This window comes from Patiria miniata, unplaced genomic scaffold, assembly GCF_015706575.1.
Source record: "Patiria miniata isolate m_02_andy unplaced genomic scaffold, ASM1570657v1 HiC_scaffold_14, whole genome shotgun sequence".
In the NCBI taxonomy this organism is placed as follows: Eukaryota; Metazoa; Echinodermata; class Asteroidea; order Valvatida; family Asterinidae; genus Patiria; species Patiria miniata.
In genome coordinates this window covers 1260876-1276394 of record NW_024037052.1, presented here as the reverse complement: position 1 = coordinate 1276394, position 15519 = coordinate 1260876, and the positions used below count along the sequence as shown (strand labels likewise).

Genomic DNA, 15519 nt, shown 5'->3' with positions numbered 1-15519 from the left:
ATACATCTCCGGTTTCAAAGGCATGAAACGACCGAGGATATTTTTTTATCCCCCCTGGATAGGATGCCAGTCCATTGCAGGTTACTTCCCAGCTAATATCGGTACCTATTTATACTCCTGGGTGGAGAGAGGCAAGTGGGGGTGAAGTGGCTTGCCCAAGGACACACATATACCGGCAACTAGATTCGGACCCTGACCCTCTGATCATGAGTCACAAACCTTAACCATATTAATGCTTAAAAAAAAATTAAAATCCCATAGACCTTATAAATAGTTAATGCGATGCCCGCTGCCATGTACCAATACATCAGATTCGAGCCAGCCAACCGATCCCATTAGCTCAGTGGTCAAGTGGTAAAACATCTGCACTAGAAAGCAGGAGGTTGTGGGTTCGAGTCCCAACGAGTGATTTTTTCCAACTTTTACTCAGGAGGTAACACACTGAGTATTCAGTGTTTATACATCAATGAAGGGCAAAACCTGATTTGACATACATTGTATTAATACTATGATCCACTAGTTTATCTGACCAACAAATACTAAAAATGGGCCTGATATGGTTGGTATGAGATCTGAGGAGTGTTGGCTTTGCAATGTTTTATCAACCACCCTTTGCCTCAACCATACCGGTATGTAATCTCTACCTACCTTTTGTGTTAGCAGTAACTCTGTGTTGTGCATTCCTCCGTGTTCTGTTGTTCTGTGGTCTGCTTGGCACTTCGGCTTTAAACCCAATATTTCACCCTCTGGAAAAAAAAAACCAGACATTGCTGGTCGGCCGACCAGCGTTGGAAAAATACCATTTTTTTTTTAAAATGTCGCACACCAGGAGCCACGATTTACAGGATGCTTTAGGCTGTCATTCCCTAAAGTTGAAAAAAATCACTCCGGTCGAACCCATGACCTCCTGCTTTCTAGTGCAGATGTCTTACCACTTGACCACCGAGCTAACGGGATCAGTTGCTGGTTCGAATCTGATGTACATAGCAGCGGGTACTACATTAACTTCATAAGATGGTAAGACATCTGCAATAGAAAGCAGGAGGTCGTGGGTTCGAGTCCCACCGGAGTGATTTTTTTCCAACTTTCACTCGGGAGGAAACACACTGAGAATACAGTGTTTATACATCGGTGATGGACAAAACCTAATTTGGTTTTATTAGTCAATTGACTCATGTAATTTCAGCAAGCACACACTGCATATGCCTCCATGTTATTTTGGCAAGATGTGTTGCCAATATACTAGTGTGGAAAGACTGTGGTTTCTAAAATAACTAAGATCAAAGTGCTTTACATTATTATTACCCCTGATCATGGGCCAATGAAACATTGCAAATACAATCTCAGCTTCCTGTGGAATATGGATTTTTATTCACGAGGAAGTCATTTTAGTCATGTTCCCTGACAGTATTTTATAAACTATTGAATAGGATGGTGCCAGACTATTTTGCATTCTAGCCTCACTTTCAATTTTTATTTTAAATGTGGCTTAAAAACATTAGGGTATGTTTAACAACAAATTTAAATTTTCATTAAAGCAGACTGGTATTAATTTGTAATTAATTTTATGTCACTGCTTTAATTTCTCTTTGCAAGTTCCAAATATGAAGATTTTACCTCGCTTTCAATTAATATAGTCGACTCCTGAATAAAGCCCATACAGCTCGGTGTAGTCATTTCGACGCAAGGTAGCTAAAATCAATCACAATTGCGATCTCTGTTCTCACAGGTACCCATTTACTCTGGGTGGGGCGAAGCAATGAGTGACAAAGTGTCTTGCCAAAGGGAACATGCACCATAACCCCAGGCTGGACTCGAACCCACAACCTGTAGAATTACCCGCAGACAACGAGTTCAATGCTCCAGACCATGAGGCCAGGGCACTCCACATATTAGAAATGTTTTGCCAATTCATGCAACAACACAAACACCAGTAATATAATCTATTTGAAACCCCTGCCCGTTGTCCAAACTGCACACATGTGCATTTATCTTTATTGGTACCTTCAAGGATGTAACTGGGGTCCAAGTTGCTGGAGGGCCCTAAAGGGACCTCAGTTTCTAGTAGGAGGCAGTCTTTGAGCAGAGGGGTCCATGCCCCTCATCCTCCTCCCCTATCATTAGCTATGCCACTGGGCACCTTTGTCAAGTTCATTTAAGATTATAAGGAATCAATGAAGGGAGTTCCTACTTTTCATTGAGGGAGTGAATCTTGGAGCGATCTCTCTCAATCACAGTCTGCATCTCTTCCATCCTGACCCTACGATCCTCCAGCAAGGCTTCCGTCCGCTCTCTAGATAGCTCAGCTTGTTCCTTCATCTGAGATTGTAGAGCTTCAATCTGTAGCAACAGACTCTCTGGCTCTGCCTGCTGCTGGTCTGAATCAGGATGGACAGCTTGGGCTGGGCGCTGTTGGACTGAAATGAGGATTGGAAAATATTGATGGATGGTAACAGGATCAACCTGCTGGTACAGACTCGGACAAAAGAAACCACCATTTTGGAGATGATCTGATCAATTATCGTGATTGAAGCAACTTTACTGGGATAACGTATGTAATAATCTTGGAAAGTTCATGGTATGATGAGGCGGCTTTTTTGCCAAACTCACTTCTCAGGGAGTAACTACAGGTAATTTCATCAGCTGATCAAGGAATTATCAACACACCTACCAAAAGCTGCAACAGATATATATATTTACTATTAATACTATGAAAGTAAGTAAAGTCTGTCATTAGCCAATACATCTCCGGTTTCAAAGGCATGAAACGACGAGGATATTTTTTTATCCCCCTGGATAGGATGCCAGTCCATTGCAGGTTACTTCCCAGCTAATATCGGTACCTATTTATACTCCTGGGTGGAGAGAGCAGGGTGTGGGTGAGTGGCTTGCCCAAGGACACACATATAACCGGCAACTAGATTCGGACCCCTGACCCTCTGATCATGAGTCACAAACCTAACCATATTAATGCTTAAAAAAAATTAAAATCCCATAGACCTTATAAATAGTTAATGCGATGCCCGCTGCCATGTACCAAACATCAGATTCGAGCCAGCCACCGATCCCATTAGCTCAGTGGTCAAGTGGTAAAACATCTGCACTAGAAAGCAGGGGTTGTGGGTTCGAGTCCAAACGAGTGATTTTTTCCAACTTTACTCAGGAGGTAACACACTGAGTATTCAGTGTTTATACATCAATGAAGGGCAAAACCTGATTTGACATACATTGTATAATACTATGATCCACTAGTTTATCTGACCCACAAATACTAAAAATGGGCCTGATATGGTTGGTATGAGATCTGAGGAGTGTTGGCTTTGCAATGTTTTATCAACCACCCTTTGCCTCAACCATACCGGTATGTAATCTCTACCTACCTTTTGTGTTAGCAGTAACTCTGTGTTGTGCATTCCTCCGTGTTCTGTTGTTCTGTGGTCTGCTTGGCACTCTGGCTTTTAACCCCAATATTTCACCCTCTGGAAAAAAAACCAGACAGGCAAGTAAGAAGAAAACATGAGACGTCTTGGAAATTACAGGTTACACCTTCATATACCTTTGAAATCTGATGGACAGTGTGTGCAGATATATAATTGTTTGCCAGAATAAAATGCAATGTTCAAAGTTGGGTCAAAAGTCTTCTAATGCCCGACTGTAATTCATTGTAATAAACCAGTTCTGTATTTCAATGACCTGAGGTCATTTGGGATAACATTGCTGACACGATGTTAGGCGATGTTACGCGCACGACCACTCTGGTGGTAATTTACACACAAGCGTCGCGCACCCGCATTCATGCGCCTTTGATCGTTCTACTATCCCGAATGACGGTGACCCATATCGTTGTGCACATAAGCAGTTGAAATACCGAACTGGCTTATCCATGGCATTCCTTGAGTTGTTTGCTTGTTTGGAAAAGATGAGACATTTAGGACAACTTGAAGAACTGTTGACACTTAAAATACCCAAACAAGGGAACTTGACTAGGTTTACTCTTAATAATGTTTAAATGGGGGCAGTCCGCAGTGTCAGACGTACATTTTGGGCAATTCAACAGTGTATGTAATTGTAGTTATAATCACGGGGTAGATTTTAATTCTGATAAAACATATCAGTTAGTCACTAGTTACTTTGATGAGTCAAGAAGAAATTATTCATCCAACTTTGTTGCTGTAGTAGAAATTGGCTCAAAACACCGGACGTACTCAGACAAATCAATTTTTTGTATTGTCATCAATTGATTTTCCATTACAAGTAACAGCCAAACTGTTGAACTTGTTAGGGAATGTACAACATTTGCTTTGCTGCAATGTTCAAAATAAGTGCATCTGGGGGATTAGTGTGCTATAAAAAATATTGTTAAAGGGCATGTACAACATTTGCTTTTGCTGCAATAATCAGAAATAAATGGATTTGGAGGATTAGTATGTTTTAGCAAATATTGTTAAAATGACGTTTTGGGCTTGTAGATGTTGGAAAAACCAAGAAAACCATTCATGTTCTTGTAGTCTGGTTCACAGACCCCATTTAAGATGAAACGGAGAATTTATAGACTTTGGGGGATTGTAAGATCAGAGAGGCAGTCTAGTAGGCTTGTACCCTTCAAAGGTGTGTAATCAATTGCACAGAAAACACAGAATAACTAATTATGAAAAATTAGGAGTAGTTTTAAAAAAAAAACAGTTTTCTCCATTGCTGGTCGGCCGACCAGCGTTGGAAAAATACCATTTTTTTTTTTAAATGTCAGCACACCAGGAGCCACGATTTTACAGGATGCTTTAGGCTGTCATTCCCTAACAATCCACTAAGGTATTTAGTGATACTTTGTTCATATCGTTTTGTAATATTTGCCAATGTTGTATCTTCCCTTTAAACTGACCTATTTCACGTTTTGGGTTCGGAAATGCCAGAAAATCTAAGAAATCCAACCATGTTCTTGTGGTCTGGTGACATGAGACGTAAGATGAGACGTAGCACTTTGTACACTTTGAGGAAGTTAGGTCAGAGAATCAGTCTAGCAGGCTTGTACCCCTACACAGATGCGTAATTGATGCAAAGAAAGAAATGCGGAATGACTAAATATGAATTTACAGGATGCTTTAGACTGTCATTCACTGACAGTCCAGTAATATATTTCGTCATAATTTGATCATTTCGTTTTTTGATGTTTGCAATGATGTTGTATCTTCCCTTTTAAATAAACTACATGTCAATAAAATACAGATAATATGCTTCAAATTGATATGTATATTTCTTTTGTGGCATTTTGGCCATTAAGAATTGTTGGCATTCAGGTTTATAATTCTGTAGAATTGCCCATGGATGGGCGAGGGAATTGATTAACAAATTTTGGCCAAGGACATTGACAAATATGAGTCTGCAGCCCCGTTGGTAGAGTTGCCAGTGCGGTGTTACACACTGACCTGCATGTGGATGTCTCTTTTGTGGGTGTTTCTGTGTGACAATTGCCCGCGTTGATGGTTCTTTGTGGAAGTATGTCACTTCAGGACCTGATGGGCTTGATAATGATAACAGATGCTGGATTCTGTCAAGTACAAATCAAATCATTGGAAAAGTTCAAGTTAGTACACCTTTGGTAAATCCAAACTAACAGGGTTTGTTTACTTCCATATCACATTATACGTGTAACTGATTGTACATGTGGGGTATTAAAGCAGCACCAACATTCATACATGTTCATGAATGCATCATCTCTAAACATACTTTTGCACTAGTGTGGAACAAATTGCAATTGCTTAGTCTAGACAAGGGTTGTGCAAAATATACCGAATATCCAAATATTTGATCATCCACCGAATATCCGAATAGCATTTTATCAAATTGAATTGTTTTTTTAATGTGAGCAATGACAAAAAAACGTCCATGATGTGATTTTATGAGTTTAAGTTGAGAGATTTGATTTGTTTAGTCAAACGCCACACTTTACGCAGATGGTTTGAGAGTTTTCATGAGGAATGTAAGCCCTAATGTGGATCTTCAATATCTGCCAAATGCCAGGTTGTCAGCTAGCTCAAAATCTATATCGATACATTCCAAATTATTTCAATGTCATTGGATGATTTTTTTGTTCAAATTCAAGTTCCAATATTCAAAGACTAAATTATTGGAAAAATGCACAACATTAATAGAGACCTGTTTTGTGAAGCACACCTAGAGAGAACTTGAAGCTCTACCCAGCCCTGCAAACAATGACCTGTACTCTGCCCGCAAGGTTGTCAGTCCGTCATTGCCAATCAAAGAATCCTCCCCAACAGTCACCATCCATCTGCACAACATACAGATTACAGGTACAATGTATATATACATGTACATGGATTCAATTCAGCCTCAGGACAGGCAGTAGCACTGCTATTGTGACAAGGTTTTTGCAGTCGCTTTGCCAACCAACCTCTTTGTCGACAACCACTTCAACGATTTGCTACTTCACCGAATAACCACTTCGCCTACTTGCCACTCCGTCGAATTACCACTCCGCGAATGACCACTTCGCCGAATTGCACGCAAACGCACGTACTAACAAGTTTGTTATGGTGTAAATCAAGGATTTTCTAATGTTTCTCTTCCCTTTCCTTTGTTTATACTCTGAACATTTTTGCATCTGCTCTCATTGGTTTAGTACACGTTTTCTAATCGAACTCGTCTTCCATTTACAATTCATTGATGACGTTGCATGTGTGTGTCCTTGATTTACACCATAAAGAAATGCCTACAGACACGTACATGTATGTATGGAGCCATAAAAATGAGTTACATGAAAAACTTGGGTTGTTTTACCCCTTCCTATCCAAACCCATATGAGATTCAACTTTTTTCATTCTATAGTCAACTTGAAACAGTACTGAAGGGGATGAAGATTTAAAAAGAAAAAAAAAAAAAGTTTCTGAGAATTAACTGTGTGCGACCAAAAACATGGTCACCGTGTACGGACAGTCAATGATTAATATATTTTATAAATTCCACTTCTTCACTTTCAAAGTGAATTGAGAGGACAATGTCACATAAACCTAGTAAAAAGAAGACACAACAAGTATGAAAACCACTTAATATTAAGTACCAGTCAGCTGTTATAATTACCATGAGTTTGTGCATGCGAGCATAATGTGTTAGCAAATACTTTCGGCGAAGTGGTAATTGGGCAAAGCAGTAATTTGGCTAAGTGGTAATTTGGCTGGTTTCGATCCAACTCGGACCCAAACCAAGTCGGACCCAAGCCAACTCGGACCCAGGCCAACTCGGACCCACTACCAACTCGGACCCACGCCAACTCAATCGGACCCACTACCAACTCGGATCCACAACCAACTCGGACCCACTACCAACTCGGACCCATGCATGACCAACTCGGACTCATCTTTTACAATCATTTGACAGCGTTTACAATTATTTGACAATTTCATAAAGTTTGTCCACTTATCATCTGTTAATACAGTGATGTTTTAAGTATAAACAGTCACCATCCATCTGCACAACATACAGATTACAGGTACATGTACATGGATTCAATTCAGCCTCAGGACAGGCAGTAGCACTGCTATTGTGACAAGGTTTTTGCAGTCGCTTTGCCAACCAACCTCTTTGTCGACAACCACTTCAACGATTTGCTACTTCACCGAATAACCACTTCGCCTACTTGCCACTCCGTCGAATTACCACTTCGCTGAATGACCACTTCGCCGAATTGCACGCAAACGCACGTACTAACAAGTTTGTTATGGTGTAAATCAAGGATTTTCTAATGTTTCTCTTCCCTTTCCTTTGTTTATACTCTGAACATTTTTGCATCTGCTCTCATTGGTTTAGTACACGTTTTCTAATCAAACTCGTCTTCCATTTACAATTCACTGATGATGTTGCATGTGTGTGTCCTTGATTTACACCATAAAGAAATGCCTACAGACACGTACATGTATGTATGGAGCCATAAAAACGAGCTACATGAAAAACTTGGGGTTGTTTTACCCCTTCCTATCCAAACCCATATGAGATTCAACTTTTTTCATTCTATAGTCAACTTGAAACAGTACTGAAGGGGATGAAGATTTAAAAAGAAAAAAAAAAAGTTTCAGAATTAACTGTGTGCGACCAAAAACATGGTCACCGTGTACGGACAGTCAATGATTAATATATTTTATAAATTCCACTTCTGCACTTTCAAAGTGAATTGAGAGGACAATGTCACATAAACCTAGTAATAGAAGACACAACAAGTATGAAAACCACTTAATATTAAGTACCAGTCAGCTGTTATAATTACCATGAGTTTGTGCATGCGAGCATAATGTGTTAGCAAATACTTTCGGCGAAGTGGTAATTGGGCAAAGCAGTAATTTGGCTAAGTGGTAATTTGGCTGGTTTCGATCCAACTCGGACCCAAACCAAGTCGGACCCAAGCCAACTCGGACCCAGGCCAACTCGGACCCACTACCAACTCGGACCCACGCCAACTCAATCGGACCCACTACCAACTCGGATCCACAACCAACTCGGACCCACTACCAACTCAGACCCATGCATGACCAACTCGGACTTTTACAATTATTTGACAATTTCATAAAGTTTGTCCACTTATCATCTGTTAATACAGTGATGCTTTTAAGTATAAATTTTCATTGTAGTTGTCAGGTAAAATATCTGTATTGCAGCAGTTTGTCGTCGTAAAGCGCATTGAAATGCTTTTTTGAAATGCGCTTTAAAAGTGTAATTAATTATTTTTTATTATTTGTTTCCATTGAAACATATTGCGCTTTAACCAAAAGTAAAATTTAAATTAAAGTTTAACCAATTATTCATTTTCATATTTGACATCGTTCACGCCATCTTGCTCAATTTAACAGCAATTCATTTCATTTTTAATTCAAACCACATAAATTCAAAACAGATCTTCATAGAAAAATAAAATTGGAAAGTATGACATTGAAACATAAACACTTTCAAACATGACACGATTAATTCAATAAATATAAGTAAACATTATAAGTCATTCAATAAAATAAATAAAGTATAAAACAAAGTCTATTCTAATTTCTACATGTACATTTGTATATGTATTTAACAAAAAAAAACACATAAACACCATTGCATACACTGCAAGAAAAACGAAGGTTCCATATTGAACAAAAAAGGTTAATCAAAAAAGTAAGTTACACAGATTCGTTAAAAAACCCACAAAACTCAAAGCCAGCATGTGAACTAAAAAAAAGATCAACTTATTAAATACCCTACAATTATGAAATGTCAATCATCAAAAAGGAGTATTGGAGCTCTGGGAAGATTATCCTTCAAGGCCTTACAGGTACATTAGCTGTCTGTATGTTCGACTATGATGTTCCATGGGGGAAAAAAGTTAATCAAAAAAGTATAAAAAGTTAAACAGATTCGTAAAAAAAAAAAAAAATTAAACAAACTAACAATTACATGAAATGAAAGGTCTACATGTATTTCAAATTAATAACTTCCTCACTGAACAACATTTTTGTGACATATTGAAATCCTTCATTGAGTGTGATTTAATTTGGTTTATATTATTTGCAGGGTTGTAGTTGAGACCGCATAGTCCGAGACCGAGACGAGACCGAGACCAGCCCCTTCAAGGCGGAGACCAATATGGTCCGAGACCGAGACCGAGACCAAGACCGCTGATAATAAATAACAATAGTCGAAATAAAAAAACAAGACACGTTATTATAGTTGAAACTTGTAACCTTTCTATTCACAAAGATTACAGACCAAAATTTTGACCAGTGGCAGTGTTGACAAATTGATACATGACACGTTACTTGAGCAAAAAGTAGTTATACTTAAGAAATATAATGGGCTGCACCCAATCTTGACAAAAGTAAAAGTTAAAGGTAGATGTTTCATCTGTTATAGGAACTCGGATCCTAAACTCCACAGTCACCCCTTGGTTTCAGCTATGACTTCTAACGGATATTTAAAGATGCAATTTTAATTTTACATTGTGCCTCTTTTTTTCCTTAAATAAATATAGGACTTAACTTCTAACAAGACTTGTGTACATGTACTTGATTTTAAAAAATGGGAGCTAGAAAATGTTGAATCAATTTTTAAATTTCTGTCATAGAATGTGGACTTGTACATGTAGACCCACAAGTTGTGAGGTGGTAGCCAGTATGTGCCAGATATGGATTTTTAATTTTTTTCTGAACGGGATTTTAATTTTTGAGGAATAATGGGGTACTTCAAACTGAGCAGCCAGAAAATGGGGTCTCATCATACACTCTCATGGCAACAGTGAGTGGTAACTGGTAAGAGTGTGTGAGTTCAATGCTGGAAAATCAGGTTGAAATATTTACTTTTTCTTCAAAATACTGTCCCAAATTAAAGAGATCATTGTGTGGGGTCGAAAATATATAACTAATTTGAAGCACCTCATTTATTATCAGAATACAAAATGCAAGTGATTACGCCCACAGGGGTGGGCTAAACTACACAATCCCCAAAAATGGTTGACCCTTATTGTATAAATTGTTAGAAGTTTATACTTTGCTTTATGTGCCCGACTCAACAGATAAATGCCGAACTTGTTCCAAATCGTTCAGTGACTGGAACTGCTGCAGCTTTACATGTACTTTGGAGACTTTCCAACGTGCTGTCAAGTCCAAACCGACCGCGATATATAACAAGCTTGATCTACGGGCTAGCAAATGTTTTAACTATTAATTGTACTGAACGAAGTAAACAAAAAGTAATCGATCAAGCTGTAAAAGCTACATATTGCCGGTCTCAACCCGAGACGAGCCAAAATATCGAGACCAAAGGGGACCTAGCCCCATAAATGTGGCCTATTTACTGGACTGCCTCCGTAAACATAGGCCACACATCCACATGTACAAAAATCTTGATTTTCACATTTAGGCTTAGTTTGTAGGTTTTTTTGCTTTAGAAGCATACTCACCCTCTTTACAGGCTAATCAGAAAGTGCTGCCTTTTTCAGATGTCTAATTTTTGTGAAATTTCATTTTGAAATTTTGATACACAAACGTGTAAAAATGAATCTGGAAATTTCACGAAAAAATATACATCTGAAAAAGGCAGCACTTTCTGATTAGCCTATAAAGAAGGTGAGTATACTTCTAAAGCAAAAAAACCCTACAAACTAAGCCTAAATGTGAAAATCAAAATTTGGCTCCGTCGACACGATTTTTGTACATGTGGATGTGTGGCCTATGTTTACGGAGGCAGTCCAGTAAATAGGCCACATTTATGGGGCTAAAGGGGACCAAGACCGAGACCAAGACCGAGACCACAGCTTCCGAGACCGAGACCAAGACCAGCAAAAAGTGGTCTCGAGACCGGTCTCGAGACCTACAACACTGATTATTTGGCACACACCCACAAAAAGCAGATGAAAAAGGAAAACATTGCACATATCCATTTCTTCATGTGAATGAGTAATAAGAGTGCAAAATCAATGTAGTATAATCAAACAACAAAACTAAAAGCCCCATTCTGACCAATATAATTACCGAATATCTTCACTATATAAGCACTATTAAGATGACCTACATGTATAAATATAATCTCTGAAACTAATGATTAAGTCATTGTTGGGTCTGAGTTGGTCGTGCTTGGGTCCGAGTTGGTAGTGGGTCCGAGTTGGTCTTGGGTCCGAGTTGGTAGTGGGTCCGAGTTGGTAGTGGGTCCGAGTTGGCGTGGGTCCGACTTGGCATGGGTCCGACTTGGTTTGGGTCCGAGTTGACCTGATGCCATTTGGCTAAGTGGTTATTCGGCGAAGTGGTAATTCAGCAAAGTGACCAACACCCGTGACAAGCTCAACACACTAATCCAGATCAGCTAATCACTATGATCCATGCAGTGCAGAACATTAGCTGAGAGCCTTAGTCAAGACTTAAAACATCTTCATCAGACAATCCCACGCACCTTTTTCTATCTTCCAGTTCTTGTATCTTCAGGCGGTCATTTTCAGCAAAGAGCCTTAAGACATGATCTCTCTCCTGGAAGAGATAAACCTGCATGTCACTCAGGGCCTTCTGGAGCTCAGCGATTTCTTCCTCACGTTGGCGTAACTCCCATTCAAGCTTATGCTAAACAACAAAGAAAGGGACAAGTATTGTTGTGCTACATGTGACTATGATTTGCAAGTTTATGAGTTGTTCCATTGGAGTAGTGGTAATTTGTACATGTACACACACTGACATAATAATAACCAGAGAAATTTGAAAAAAAAAACAGTATTGTGATTGAAAACATTGGACTATTATTCAAAGTGTTTATTTGAAATCTTATATTTCCCTTTACTTCCTTAATCCAATAACACTTTTACAAAAAGTAACAAATGATGTCACTGTAAAACCTGGTCTTGAAATTGGTTTAAAAAAACCCATTTTCTAACATCTAAGGGGAAAAGATACTATAAAGACCAGGGACAACATTACCCATGCAACTACATGTACGGGGTCTTGACTGATTGATAGATTGCTGTCGTCTTGGATATGTGTCAGAGCAAAACGGGGAATTTTTGTGGGTCATTTTTGGCAGAGTTGGGACAAACTTGACCTATTTAGTTTGTGTACATGTAGGTTACTCAGTATGTAAAGAATGTAAAGAAGCGGAGGCTGATTCCAGAAGTAATGTCATAGATAGAGGGCAGGCTTTTGATTTTTTAAGGGAAATTTGGGGGTAAAATGATGATGACAGAACGGCGACAACAAGCTTCCCAAAAATAAAGATGGCAATCACCACGCAATGTACCGTGCGATCATGTACCATGAGTCTGAGCATGCATGGCGCGCTGAATCGCAAGGCCCAAACAGCACAGTAAATTTTAGTCCAAAATTTGGGACTCTCAATACTGTGTATGAGAGTCCCAAAACTTAAGGTATCCATATCGTGCAAAAGTTTGTGCTGCATAATAAAACCAGTGTGAATCAAATTTGCAAGCTTCTTACTCACTACAGTTTCTTCAATAATCCCCCAAACTTCTGCCTCGCAAAGTTGCTGTTGTGAGCATTGCATCACCAAAAATTCAGCTTTTAATTCTAATTTTGCAGAGAGTTATCGAAATCCTAGCCCGACTGCGTCTGGCCGTACAGTACTATCGCAAGCTCTGTAGTACGGCCAGACGCCCAATGCTTCCACAGAGACTGAATTTTTTTGGCCGCTGATGTAGCGATTTTGCTACAGATTTCGATCAAGATTATCTTTTCATCCAGGACACAAATTCCAAAGTTAAGGTTCTTAGTCGTAGAGCAACTCATACCTTTTCGAAAAAACGTTCTTTTGTCTCAATATTTTCATCCATCTGGCCAAAAGCCGACTTTTCAGTCATCATCTTCCACAAACATCGTCCCGAAAATGCTCCCCCATGCGATTTCAAAATGGCGGCCGCGCTGTAATGTATGCATTATGCGAGCGCGCTTGGGCAAGATAATGAATATGCATTATTTAGTTCATGACCTCGTGTTTGTATGGCCAGCCGCGCCGAGTGTCCGACAAACGTCATAAACTATGATGCATATTCATTACCTTGCCCAAGCGCACTCGCATAATGCATACATTACAGCGCGGCCGCCATTTTGAAATCGCAAGGGGGAGCATTTTCGGACGATATTTGTGGAAGATGACTGAAAAGTCGGCTTTTGGCCAGATGGATGAAAATATTGAGACAAAAGAACGTTTTTTTCGAAAAGGTATGAGTTGCTCTACGACTAAGAACCTTAACTTTGGAAATTTGTGTCCTGGATGAAAAGATAATCTCGATCGAAATCTGTAGCAAAATCGCTACATCAGCGGCCAAAAAAATTCAGCCTCTGTGGAAGCATTGGGCGTCTGGCCGTACTACAGAGCTTGCGATAGTACTGTACGGCAAGACGCAGTCGGGCTATCGAAATCCATACGTGAGACATCACGTTGATGTGTACTGCAATGCATTGTGCAAAAAGACTCCTCAGCTATAACATTATTATCGTGTAGATAAAACAGCGCCCTCTTGTTGATCTGAGTGAATGCAAAATGTTTCATTTTTTAACAGAGGGCGCTATGTTCATTTGGCCATCGAATAAAAAACAAGTTAGCTGCAAGGCTCTACATACACGGGGGTCAGACAAGACGACCGTTGAGACAACTCGACTCGGGACAAGTCACCCGTTGAGACAACTCGACCGTTGAGACAACTCGACCGTATGTGCGATAAATGGAAAGACAAGTCGACCGTTGAGACAAGTCGCCTCGCATGTTTTTGGGCCTAGTTTAGGGGATAGTACCGGGGATTTTGACGGCGGCTGATCGCCGTTTGGGAGTTATGACACATAATAGAGCAGAGCCGATATAGCACAGCATGATTGTCCTTGCACATCGTTCGAATTTGCCGGGCCTGTGCGCGCATCTCCGGTCAACCGCGTGGCCGTACCGTGCACGTGCCGTGCACGTTAGCTGTCTCAACGGTCGAGTTGTCCCGAGTCGAGTTGTCTCAACAGCCGACTTGTCCCGAGTCGAGTTGTCTCAACGGTCGACTTGTCTGACATTCCATACACCTACCCAGAATACATTGGGAATCAAACACACATTTCCAGAGCATGGGGATTGACGTTGATGCATGGTTTTTGAACTGCCAAAAACTTGCCTTAAAATTGGATTTAAGGTCTCAAATTTCGCAGGTGACATGCTTGCAACTATATCATTTTAATGTATGTGTTGTGTGGGCATTAATTAGCCTGCCTAATGGTGAGTAAAAAAACGTCAGTAGTAATTTTGCACGTTTTTATGCACTCACGGTCATGACGGTCCCAGTCTGAGTAAATTTGTGAGTAGCCTACCAAAAAGTACCAAATACATTCATTCAAATATGACTGTCTACCCAAAAGTCGGCACAATTGCAGAATACCCCGCCACTCGATCTATCCACCTCGTAGCCGGCTACGAGGTCACGGCTGATTGACCTCAATAAACATTCTCAGCGCTACTTGTATGTACTATGCCGAGTATGCGTCATGCTCCAGGGCGGAGTCCATTGCACTCCCACTTTGTGACCGCGTAGCCACCAACAGGGTAGTTGGTTTGGACTTAAAATTTTTTCAGCAACTCCCATTCCTTTTGTGTTGCTTCGTTCTCAAGCATATTCAAGGGACTCCCACTCCGTAGCCTCGTAGCCGCCAACAGGGTGGTTGGTTTGGACTTAGAATTTTGTTCAGCAACTCTCATTCATTTTGTGTTGCTTCATTCTCAAATAATGGACCCCCACTCAGGGTAATCCTTACTTTTAGGACACCTCTATTTTTTACGAGTTCTGTTCAAAACTGACTTTTGCAGATGTCTGTCCAGTACCAAAGTGACTTTTGCAGGCTAAAGCAGTCTTTAGAAGTCAAGAAGGTGTCATTGCCAATTGTTCAGATGTGCCAAGAAGTATCAGAATGTCAATTTTGAGTGTCATTTAGTCAACTGTTTTGGTGAGTCTTTCCCTTCCTATATAGGAACGGGGTCCTAAAAGTAAGGATTACCCCACTCAGTATCCGCGTAGCT

The 15519-nt window shown here is 40.0% G+C and overlaps 1 protein-coding gene across 1 annotated transcript; it reads right to left on the bottom strand.

Moving 5' to 3' along the window:
• Positions 1-2606: 2606 nt before the first annotated feature.
• On the bottom strand, positions 2607-12906 carry LOC119722191 (coiled-coil domain-containing protein 77-like). Its single transcript, XM_038192238.1, has 5 exons — positions 12754-12906; positions 11923-12086; positions 5424-5545; positions 3451-3479; positions 2607-2624 (listed from the first exon to the last, which is right to left on the bottom strand). Exons 1-5 carry the CDS (start codon positions 12886-12888, stop codon positions 2607-2609), a joined length of 468 nt encoding a protein of 155 aa, XP_038048166.1. The 5' UTR covers positions 12889-12906.
• Between the last annotated feature and the right edge of the window lie 2613 nt (positions 12907-15519).

Excerpts from the sequence above, each read along its gene's own strand:
- LOC119722191 (XM_038192238.1), bottom strand. The coding sequence starts at position 12,888 with ATGGATACCTTAAGTTTTGGGACTCTCATACACAGTATTGAGAGTCCC. Across the intron at positions 12,087-12,753 it reads TCATGGTACATGATCGCACG|CATAAGCTTGAATGGGAGTT; the intron begins GTACATTGCGTG and ends TTTGTTGTTTAG. Across the intron at positions 3,480-5,423 it reads AAAGAGACATCCACATGCAG|AGGGTGAAATATTGGGGTTA; the intron begins GTCAGTGTGTAA and ends TTTTTTTTCCAG.